This window comes from Phalacrocorax aristotelis, chromosome 3 (genome assembly GCF_949628215.1).
Source record: "Phalacrocorax aristotelis chromosome 3, bGulAri2.1, whole genome shotgun sequence".
In the NCBI taxonomy this organism is placed as follows: domain Eukaryota; kingdom Metazoa; phylum Chordata; class Aves; order Suliformes; family Phalacrocoracidae; genus Phalacrocorax; species Phalacrocorax aristotelis.
In genome coordinates this window covers 14,108,062-14,120,214 of record NC_134278.1, presented here as the reverse complement: position 1 = coordinate 14,120,214, position 12,153 = coordinate 14,108,062, and the positions used below count along the sequence as shown (strand labels likewise).

At 40.0% G+C, this 12,153-nt stretch overlaps 1 protein-coding gene across 1 annotated transcript in view; it reads right to left on the bottom strand.

Annotated features, from left to right (window-relative positions):
• The window catches only part of NBAS (NBAS subunit of NRZ tethering complex), a 188,265-nt gene extending 176,249 nt beyond the window's left edge, over window positions 1-12,016 (bottom strand). The window contains exons 1-8 of the mRNA XM_075086782.1: window positions 11,856-12,016; window positions 6,999-7,053; window positions 6,335-6,371; window positions 4,469-4,546; window positions 3,340-3,387; window positions 1,504-1,547; window positions 954-1,087; window positions 29-162 (exon numbers count right to left, since the gene is read on the bottom strand). Coding sequence (XP_074942883.1) covers window positions 29-162; window positions 954-1,087; window positions 1,504-1,547; window positions 3,340-3,387; window positions 4,469-4,546; window positions 6,335-6,371; window positions 6,999-7,053; window positions 11,856-11,999 — 674 coding nt within the window. The 5' untranslated portion in view covers window positions 12,000-12,016. The remainder of the gene's footprint in view (window positions 1-28; window positions 163-953; window positions 1,088-1,503; window positions 1,548-3,339; window positions 3,388-4,468; window positions 4,547-6,334; window positions 6,372-6,998; window positions 7,054-11,855) is intronic.
• Between the last annotated feature and the right edge of the window lie 137 nt (window positions 12,017-12,153).

Sequence of the window (12,153 nt, the reverse complement as noted above, 5' to 3'; positions counted from 1 at the left end):
CTCAAAGCAAGTCAGAATTTATGCTTACCTTACAAGATAACTTCTCAGTTCTCCACGATAATTAATGACAAGCAGTTCAGCTGACCACTGGGCACTTGCTTTGTACTCTAGAAAGATCAATCCAGCAATAGCGTAACTCAGATCTCCTGGAAAACTTGCTGTCTTTACCCAAAAACACAGACAGATATTGAGAAAGGGAATTAAAAAAAAGAAAATAGAAAAAGAAGAAAGTAACTTGATTACTGAAAGAACTAGGAAGTTAAATTTACTATATTGTGTAAAAATGTATTAAAAAAAAAAACAAGTTTTATAGCTTGTGTTAGTAACAAAATACACTTCCTTTATCTTGATTTTTAAAGAAATATTATTCCTTTAAAGTCTGCAAAGACAATATAGTAAGGAAACACACTTGAGCCACCTCCCCAAATTAGTTTCATATAGCCTTCGAATACGCAAAATATAAAATATATTGTGCAGGGCAAGCCAACAGCAATTATCAACTCTCATACCAAGAAAAAAAAAATCTTATATTGCTCTTTCATTGATATTTCTTGATTTAGAAATGACTTGGCATATAAACTGCAGATCTGTAATCTCCTACTACACATTGGAATTACTTGCACACAAACTAAGTAGGTGATTCTTTACTTTCACAATCTGATGCACCTGAAGACCTACCACAATTCTAAGAACAAGAAAAGAAAGGTGAAGTTTCTGACTAGATACAACAGTAGAAAGTACATGCTTTGCAAGTGCTACACAGGACTTAAGTTTAACTATAATATATCCATCGTATGATAAAACACTTCATGGTACATTTGTGCATGATATTCATACTGTAAACCTTTATACCAAAGTCAGACATTATTAAAAAGAGGCCAAAGAGTAAAAATTACTTTTTATCCTTACAAAACATTCTAATATATTCATATTTAATCTAAGAGAGCACTTACCGGTGAAATGACCAAAAGCTCACTACCCACGAGGTCAAACACTCTCACTGTTCCAGTGCTTTCAGCGTAAGCAAGTAAAGTACAATCATGACTCCAGGCCACTCGCCTCCACTGAGGGTTTGGATCCTTTGGCACTATGGAAAAGGAAGAAAGTTATTAAAAAATGAAATGTAAATTTACAACTCCTTAAAACAAAACACAAAGTCAACTGCATCAAAAACTGCAGGGTGCCTACCATCATTACAAGCTTATCTCAGAGGAAAGGAAAAAAAACCCACCACCTCCAACACCTGCTATGTCTCCTAAACCCATTAATTTTAACTATCATGTCATTTCAGATTCAGGTTTTCTATGTTAAATCATCACGAAAAGAAGAGGGGGGAGGGAGAGTAAAGGAGCTATTCACAAAGCAAAATTCTTAAGAGATTCTTCCCAATGCTTTTAAGAAGTCACAACATTATCTTTAAAGTAAACCAACACCACCACTTAGCAATGCATGAATAATGAACAATGATGACACTAATAGTGCAGAGGTTGCCATATTGTATACCTTGACATTTTCCAACTATGGATCCAAAGTCATCTTTTGCAGACCTGCAGAAAAAGACTCATGGATTTAAATAAGGAAAAAAAGCACCATTCAATTTTCCAGAATAAACAGAATGCTATAAAAATACTCTAAGCACACATTTCAAAGGCCTGCACATATTTAACTACTTATTCAAAAGGCAGACAGTAGCCTTCACCCTTGGGAAGCTGCAGTAACTAGCAATAGTATTTTAGAAAGCCTCCTCCCAATGCTTAAATACTAATATCCGTCATTTAGTAGTAATATTGTTCAAAATAGGACAGCAGCATTTCAGAACTTTAGAAAAAGCATGTAACTTCAGAAAAAAAAGACCCTAGTCTGTAGTCTCTAGCTTACAATTTTACAAGCAATGCAAGAATATAGTTACATTAATACAGTTGAAACACAAGATCTATTTTATAGCCTATAAGCTGACATTTATGGTGTTCACACCACTTCTGAACAATTTTCATACACTTGCTTCTTTTACATATAAATAGAAGGTCTGACCTTCTAGCAAATGGATTTTTGTGAAGCAAGTAAACACACTCAATCAAGGTCCGCTCTACAGCTAAATGTATTCTTGAACTGGCAAAGGAGAGCTTGTTAGAGAGCAGACAGAAAAGGGAAAGCATCAGTCTCTATAGCAATCCACATTACTTGTGAAATAAGGTGAAGCGTCATACATGCCAGCTACTCTACAGTGAAGCAGAATACTAGCGCCTTGTCCTGTTTCTTAGGAGGTAAATTCTATTCCCTCATGATGACTTTAAAGGGGAACAGAAAGGCAAAGGTTAGAAAGACAACAATTTTGGTTTAGTATTCTGAAGCATCTTCATCGTTTTTCTTTCACATCTTGAAAAGAAGAGAGTGAGTGATACAGATAAATGTATGTAAATATCTATCTACAACATTAATAACTGCAGGGGGTTTGAGGGGGGGTGCTTTTTATTTGAAAATGGGGAATGGTCATCAAGAACTAAGAAGAAACAGAAGGCTTCTGCTTTCTAAGTTACGATATATGTTAAGGTTATTCCACAGCTTGCTTTCACAATTGTCCTGGTTTCAGCTGGGATAGAGTTAATTTTCTTCATAGTAGCTAGTATGGGGCTGTGTTTTGGGTTTGTGCTGAAAAACAGTGTTGATAATGCAGAGATGTTTTAGTTGTTGCTAAGTAGTGCTCACACCAGCCAAGGACTGTTTCAGCTCCCCGTGCTCTGCCGGGTGCACAAGGAGCTGGGAGGGGGCACAGCCAGGACAGCTGACCCAAACCGACCAAAGGGATGTCCCACACCATATGACGTCATGCCCAGTATATTAACTGGGGGCAGTTGGCCAGGGGAAGCAGCGATCGCGGCTCAGGGGCTGGCAGCGTCAGTCAGCGGGTGGTGAGCGGTTGCATCACTTCTTGTTGTTCCCTTTCTTTGGTTTTGTTCCCCCCACCCACCTCCTGGTTTCACCTGTCTCTCTCTATTTTCCTTTTCATTATATTATTATTATTGTTACTATTATAATAAAATAGTAACACTAGGAATAATAATTATTAAACTGTTCTTATCTCAACCCATGAGTTTTCTTACTTCTGCTCTTCTGATTCTCTCCCCCATCCCAGTGGGATGGGAGGAGTGAGCAAGCAGCTGCGTAGGGCTTAGTTGCTGACTGGGGCTAAAACACAACAACAATATATAAAATGCCCCCCACCCAAAAAAAAAAAAAAACCACAGAAAAATCTTTAAAAGTATAGTTAGTAAATTACTAGAAACACTTTCTCAGAGCTCCACAACTGTGGTCATGAAGCAACAGATGATACTAAGTTACCTGATTTCTACACATTGGTCTTGAACAACTGCCAACAATTTACCATTGCTGAAAGAGAAAAATAAAGGTGTAAAAGTTCACTTAATGTCCAAGTCCTTACAGAACATGCATCAGAGCTGTAGGTGCTTTCCTGAAAGGTTAAACATAAATTTCCTCTTTCAAGAATCAAAACAATCAGTGCTATAATAAGATTCCCTTCATGCCACTGAAATGTATCTGTCATTCTTTTCTAACAGCACTAAGAAAACAGAAACATCTCAAATTGTGCTGCAGAGGTGGTTGGAATCAGATGTTCCTTATGGATAATTTTATAACGGCAATACCTAAAACTATGTATTGCTTTATCTGGAATAACTTCCTGAAGTCTGAGAGTTGTTTACGTCATCTCCTTAGGAGCAGGTCTCCTGTCTTTGTACATAACATACACCATTGCAGCTGGCACATTGTACATCAAAAGGGATCACTGCTTCTCTCAAAGAATCGCTATCTCTCAACAGTACAGAGCTCTTGCTGAACCACTGATCACATTCAGCAGTAATACATAAACTAAAACATTCCATACTACCTCCATGTCATTTAACCATTTTTTTCTGTACATATTTATGCTTATTTTTAAAAGCCAGTGATCACACTGATGCTGCTAAAATTACTGCAGAAAAGCTGGTTCTAGCCTTGGGACTCTCACTTCTCCTCTAAAGATACAATAGCAGACAAATCTTGAGGGTATGCATACACTTTCTACAAGTTTTAAAATAAGCAATTTATATTACATATCTTACATATATTACATGCTAAATTACAGGTCTTTAAATGATCAAATTCAGTACTTCAGTTTGAGAATGACTGCACTGCAAGCCACTTTAACTCAAAAGTTAGAAAGACATTCAGACCTTAGTGAGAGATGCTTTAAATGAAGGGAAGCAGCATGGAAGCTCCTAGGTAGCAGACTGACCTTTCTTTCCCAAGACTACCTGTGAAAGCCTCCAGTATTTCTCTTCACGAAAAAAAATAACATGACTTCAGCACAATATTAATTCAGCATTGTTACCAAAAGGGACAGCAGGGTGAGGACAGGAAGCATTAATACATTCACCACTGCCAAAAACAGAAAAGCATGTAAGCTGGTTACCTTGCAAGCACTAGGTGCCAGTTGATCTGCTTACTAACTAGACGAACCAGTCCAGTGGGCAGAGAAAACTTCGCAGGGCTGAAATAACAACATTAGGCTAAGTCAGAAGATACACCTCACAAAAGCAGTACCTGACCTGCGATGCATGTGCCAGATGATTTAGCTTTAAGGCAACCTTCAACCACCTGGGAGGTTTTAGCAACTAAACATGAATCAACACTGCACCCTGCCAACAATGAAGGCTAACAACATCCTTGTTTGTACTAACAGAACAAACCCACATATTAAGGGAACTGATTATTTTATTTACTCATCACTCTTTATACTCTGGCCAGTGGCCAATTTGGACCCACCATTACAAGAACACCAATAAACTGGAGAGCTATCAGGTCAGGGGACTGGACCTTGACCAAGTCAGGGAACTGGACTGGAGCACTTGCTCAACAAGGAGATGCTAAGGGAATTGTACTTATTTAGCCTGGAGAAGGGAAGGCTTCAGGGGGACCAAACAGCAGCCTCCCAATACCAAGGAGGTTACTACGATGATGGGAACCACTGAGGTGCATGGCAGGAGCACAAGAAACCATGATCAATCCTTCCATGGACTTGGCAGTGTTAGGTTAACAGTTGGACTAGATAATCTTAAAGGTCCTTTCCAACCTAAATGATTCTATTATTCTAAAACAGAGGAGTTCCAAGCTGACATAAGGAAGAGAATTATTCACCATGAAGACAGTCAGGCAGTGGAACAGGCTGGCCAGAGAGTCTTTGGGATCTCTATCCTTTAAGCTTTTCAAGACCCAGCTGGACAGAGCCCTAAGGGACCTAGGCTGAATGTCTGAATTCAGTGTTCTCCCTGCTTTTAGCAGGACTTGAAACTAGAGGCCTCCTGAGCTCCCTCCCAAATGCTTTTATTACACACATAAAAATCACAATTAGAATCAATTATAAAAGCTAGAAATCAGATTTTAATATGATGGGGAGGGTGGGGAGCGGGGCGAGGGGAAAAAAAATTAATTCTATCTGCAACTGAATCCTTACAACTAGACTTATATGATGGTATGGAGTCCATAAACACCAACCCCTGAAAGAACAGGGCGGGGAGAGGGGTGCAAAATAAAGTAGAAGACCAGCAACAGGGAAAAGAGCATTGCCTGCAGAATCCAAGCATAGTATTGTTTCACAGGAAGCCACTTTAGTGTCCCTTTCCATATATCTTCCAACCAACAGAATACCCCCAGAAAGGAAGAACTGATCTCTTCAAACCTGCCAAGTAAATCAACAGAGTAGTACAACCATAGAGCCGAAATTCTCCGGGAACATAGTATTTATCCCAATATGTTTCTGGGACCATTTAAGTGCCTTTTGAATGAGAAGTTAAATTTATAAAAGGCATGAGTGTTGCTCAACTACTTATCAAGCTTTTTGACAGTTTGAACTGTCCAGAAAGAAAAAATTCAAATTATTACTCCAAAAGAAGCATATCCTGCCACGCCATGTCATTGAGGGTTAAGTTAAAAAAAAAGAAACCACACCCTACTCAAAAAAACCCAGCTTCACTTGCGATACTTCAGTTGGGAGCAGCAAGGACAAATATGTGTTTTGAGTAAGAAGATATTCCAAGTACAAGTTTACTTAGGCTTCTGATAAAAGTGAAAAGTTAAATTAGTATACACCAGATAGGCTTCAGCTGCAACTCAAGTGTTTACAACTTAAACTTATGAAAAGAAAATATGCTAAGCATTGCTTGGACAATATTCTAAACAAGTGTTCAGTTTCAATCTCATCAAAAATAGCTTTTCATCAACTCAAAAAGCTATAAAAGTATAACCAAATAAGAAGATTAAGCACTATTTTCAAACCTACCTGTACCAGATGTACCGAAGCAAAAACAATGCAGGACCTACAACAGAAAAAGAGGTAAATATTGCATCTCTCATGGTTTTAAAACACTCTCCAGCTTACAGCACACAGAATCTCAGAAATTTTCACAGAAGAAAGAGGTACTAAGGGAAAAACCCTTTATCCTTGGCCAATGAATTCTCATATTACAGTAAATGCAAATGGCAGATTAAAAAGATCACTACACATTCCTGGAAATTATAAGAGAAATTCCTACTGGATAAAAATGCAATCCAATTACTGCATAAACCAACTGTTGAATAGCAATGTAATATGACCATAATGTAAGCTTTCTTATAGAACCGTCTAACCAGCAAACAGTCCAGTGCAAGAGCTGGTAGAGAAAAAAAAAAAAAATCAAGAACATTTTGCAAAACACAACAGAACTTCTAAACTTCTTAGATGTATGATTTATTAGTTTGCCCCCATCAGCTAATAGAAACAAGAAAGCCCACAAAAATGACATAAAAATAACATAGTGATATTGATAATCAGAAAACACATTCCTGAAAACACCCTCCACTCTATTTCCATTACACTAGCCACCCTAAAGTGCAGAAATTGTAGATTTTACAAGCAATCCTCGCATCATTCTTGAGTCATGTACGTAAGAATTGGTCATATTTACCTGTAATTGCTCTACTGATGATAAACGATGCACCATGTTTTCTGTTGCCTCTTGGCTGCAATTACAATAATGGTCAAACACTATGTTATACATATTAACTTAAATACAACGTTCATACATATATTCACTGATTAAATTTAAGTTGCCTGCTAGCCTACAAGTTCCTTATGTATTTTCTATTACTTGCAACTTCATGTAGTGAGTAATTTAACTGCATAAGCTAGAGCAGGCTATAAAGCCAAATGTCTTAAATACCAAGACATAATAAACAAAATGTACTGCAGATTGCCTGTTGGTTCAGCTTTGCCTTAATCTTTGGGTAGTAACAAAAGACATTGACTTCTGATTATGTTCTCCTGTAAGGCATTATAAATCATTTTCCCTATGCCAAATGAACGCCAGATTGATCTGTAATCCCCAGAAGAAGACAAAGCAATTAGTGTTCAACATATTATGCTAATATTTAACTGCTAAGCTACACAAAGACAACTCATGAAATTTCAGATATATTACGAAAAACAAAGAACTTCTGCAGAAAAACTCTTTTTATGTCAATTTGTACCAGGTAACACAGCCACTCCACTCCATACCATCTCGCAGAGCCTTTCCAGCAGTACTCCTCTACTTATGGCTTAGGGGAACAACTACTCTCACTATATAAACGAAAGCTGTCTCCAAACACAGAAAAAAGAAATATAAAACAACATAGGATATATCTTCTTAGCTATAAGAGGTAAAATTATTTGCCAATAAGAAAGTAGGAAAAAGGGATTAAACTAAGAAGACAAGATAACCAGTAAGGAAGGCATCACACACAAATCTTCAAAATAAGCAGTCACACGTATACTTTTAGAGTACAACAAACCGAGTGTTAAAGTAGGTGATGAATGAATTTCCTCTTCCCTTCATTACGTAATACATAGAGAAGATCATTACTTGTTAACTTAAATATTCAGACCTCTGACTCCAAGTTATACAGCAGCAAATACTGAAAGACACATAAATTTATCAAAGTTCCAGAGTTATGTCCATGATTAAAAAAAAATTGAGCTCTGAATTTAAGTTATTGAAGTGAAGATTAGCGGTTTTCTATGCAAATTTTGCAACCCAAGAATAGTCTTTCAAATAATCAGGTTGGCTTGTTACATGCTGTGAGACGACAACACAGCTGTACTAATAGATCATGTTCCAAATTCAGGTTGTTCAACCAGGAATAACAAGATATTACAGTAAAATAAGTGAGAGTACAAATTATTTCTTACAGCTATCATAGTACCTCAGGGAGAGCTAACCTAGGGAGGTTAAAAGAAGACCTTGTTAAAGTTTTTGGATTAAAAAAGTTCCCAGTAAAAACATTTCCAAATATTGCTTATACCTCCCGAGGATTTTTTGGAATATTCTTCATGTCCACTCCTGAGCCTAAACTACAGGCTCCTATTCCACATATTACATCCTTCACAAAGCTGATTTACTATTATACTCTCAAGACCTGAATTTTACATTTTATAATACATTCCTATCACCTCAGCAACAGCAATGGCTACTGGATCAGCTATATTTCTTTTTTAATTCACTCCCATTTGGGAAAACAACGTCAAGTTCTTCTTTGCTAGAGCATTCCAGAAATAAAACCTAAATAACTTCCTTGCTGACAAGGCACCCACTTAGTTTTGGATTTTGTCGCACACCTAGCAAGCTTACGGGGGGTGGGGAGGAAGAGTGTTGGGGAAATCTGAAAACATTAGATGGCAATGAAAAAACCACACAGAATCAAGTGATATATTCAATACAAGAAGCTAGACAGTACTTGTCTACTGGAAAAAAGGAAAAATTCAGTCTGCCTGTATTTACACAAATGATTCCATGAGTGCTCCCCTGCAACCTCCTCCACAACCACTGCTTCCTTCACTATTTTCACTGATCAACTACTCAATAATTACTTTTATTCTCGTTACATATTTCAGGGTTCCCAAACAGTGCATGATATACAATTACATCACTACACTGAACACAGGCTGCTTGATTTCCACACCGCTCTCTTCTCCGGCGTTGTCAGTTCCTTGCACATGTCCTTTACAAATATCTTATTACCACCAAAAAAATAATTGTTCTTGGGAACTTCAACACAGGTGAATGAGAATACTAACAAGAACTAAAATTAAAGCTAATTTCGGGTTCTAACTTAAGAAATACCTGACAGTTTTATCAGTGTCTTGAATTTAACAAAACTGTACATACTCATCACAGGATTCATCTTCCAACTGTCATAATTACAGTTGTAAGCGCTCAGGACTCTGCAATTAAGACTTAATCATCCCAAATGAGATAACAGAAAAATAAACCAAAGTCAGCAGAGACCTGTAAAAAGTTCATTTTAAGGCCTTGCTTTGTATCCTAGATGACTGCATAGGAAGACATTTAATCTCGTTTCCCAGTGAGGCATTCAATTTCCTTTCCCTTTCTGCTGCCCCTCACCCAACTCATTCCAAACCATTCAGTTCTACAAGAAGTAAGACAGGGAGTGTTTTGTGAATTTTTCCAAAAAGCGTGAATGAACCAGGATTAAAAAAGAAACAGATGCTCCAAAGGGAAAGTTACAATCACCTAAATAATAGCACTGTTAAGGCACCTTAAGGCGAAAACTGAATCATGCTGACAAAATAATTTGTTTGCCTATGTATGCCACTGAAATCAGTTCCCACTAAAAGTGTAAAAAGAATATCAGAAGTGTCCTTAGCTACCGACAGTCTTCAGGAAGGATATAAATCCAAACAAACTACATAACGTAATATTTTCAAGCCTTCCAATTTCTGCCATTACAAATGGCAATTATCTTGAAAATAAATAGGCAAGAAACACGAAGCTTAAAATAGCCTGCACCATTTGCTGAAGTTGACTAGCAAGATTCTACGACGCTTAGAAACGCTGACTGCCAGGGCAGAAGAGGACCCACAGACCACGGTCCCATGATCATTTTAAATTGGCATACCCCAACACTGCCGCTAAAGGGAGGTCTCACACTTCACTCAGCTTTGACTGACACATTATTCACCCCCCCACTCCAGTACCGAAAGGAGTACTAGGGTGAGCATTCAACAAAAAGAAACAAAACAACACAATTGTTTCTCAGACTAACCAGTTCTTTAATCAACTTACCACACAACTTCAAGAATACTAACAGCAGCGGAAGAGAAGGGATACTTGCCAGAAACGTGCCCCCTTAATGCAGCTGTAGAACCACAGCCTCATGCTACTGCACCTAACTACTCCTCATGGTTTGCAGATGGGTAAATCACTTTTATATGTTACTAAAAACAAACACTATTTACTATCTCTCAAAACACAGTTAAATAAAAATAGTTGCAACTGTCTACTCACCTATATGAACAAACTATAAAGTTAGTAATGAGTAACATTGCAATCATATTTTCCAAAATCCCACACCTGTTTCTGCAACTGAGGATTTACAGATTAAGTGAAACAAAACAAAAAAAAAAGTCTCTGATAAACAAAAATGTATTTTTAGGACAATTATTTCAGTAATTATGAATAGGTACATTCTTCCACCTGTGATGTTTTTACATCATCTCTTTTCAGATGTTCTCATTAAGCATAAAACTTTGTTAAAATACCTCCATAAACTACTTTTAGCAGGAAATGCATTTACAACTGCAGTGGACATGAAAGCCGCTACAAGAAAGAAATTAAACCACACTGCTTGCATCCTCTAAATCCAAACCAGACAAGATACAACCGGCTCTCTACAGCTACATGAAAGAAGGTTGTAGCAAGGTGGGGGTTAGTCTCCTCTCCCAAGTTACTAGCAACAGAACGAGAGGAAATGGCCTCAAGTTGTGCCAGGGGATGTTTAGATTGGATATTTGGGAAAATGCCTTCACTGACAGAGTGGTCAGGCATGGAACAGGCTGCCAGAGATGTGGTGGAGTCACCATCCCTGGAGGTGTTCAAAAAGCACGTAGACATGGCACTTCAGTGCATGGTTTAGGAGGCCTGGGGGCGTTGGTTTGATGGTTGGACTCCATGATCCTACAAGTCTTTTCCAACCTTAATGATCCTATGATTCTAAGAACAGACATAGATGCAGCTAGCTCAGTATGTTGCAGGGGAAAAGACGAAAAATCAAAAATGAAAGAGCTTCTCAGCTTTTCCAATGACCCATGAAGAAGAACAGACAGAAGCAAAACAAAGACTTGCAATACAAGAACAATGTTTTCTCATCTTTAAAGCTTTGGCATCCATCTGTGTGCCTTGCAGACAGAAAGCTATATACTTCTCCCTTTTAACCCACTCCTGAACACACAGATGCAACCATTCTGATATACAAGACTAGAGAGGGATCTAGCTTTCTCATGCAAAGTGAGCGCAATAACGACCGCCTTTTCACCAGGACAGCTTCCACTGCTCTCAGTACATCTGCTTCTGGAGGTGAGACCTGGACTTCATCACAGCCTCTCTCGTACCAGCTAAAGGGAACCCGGTATACACCGTTCACGAGTAACGAGCAAGAAGGACCCCAAGGCACCACAGGCGGCACACACACGAGTGACAGCGCGGGAATTCTATGGCAGGAGCCCACGGCAAGGGCAGGAGAACGTAGGGGCACCCCTGCTACCCCACCCCCCCCTCCGGTGCCCACCAGGAACGGGGCGGGCAGCCCAGTGAGCCTCCCTGGGGGCCACGGCCCGTCCCCTCGGCGCTGGAAGCCGGCGGCCTCCCCCGTCCGGGGCGGCGGGGCACACCCCCGCCCAGGCCGCCCGCCCCCGCGGCACATCCCCGCCCGCGCCGACGTGGCCGGCGCCCTCCCCCGCACCCCGACCGCGCCGCGGCCCCACGCACCTGCACCTCCGTCTCCGGAGGCCACTCGGTATTAACCAGCAGGTCGTACAGGATATTCTCCTCCCCGTCCTCCTCCCCGCCGGTACCGGCCATCCCCGCCGCGCCCCCCGCCGCCTGTCCGCGCTCCCCGCCGGCGGCCGCCATGCTCGCCACACCCACCCAGCGCCGCGACGGGGACGGTGCCTGGCGGAGGCCAAACCAGTAACGCCCGACAGCTCCGCGGAGAGGGCGGCCTTTAACCCCTTCAGCGCCGCCGCCGGCCGAGACCGCCTGGCGCCGCGCTCCGCTCCCCGCCTCG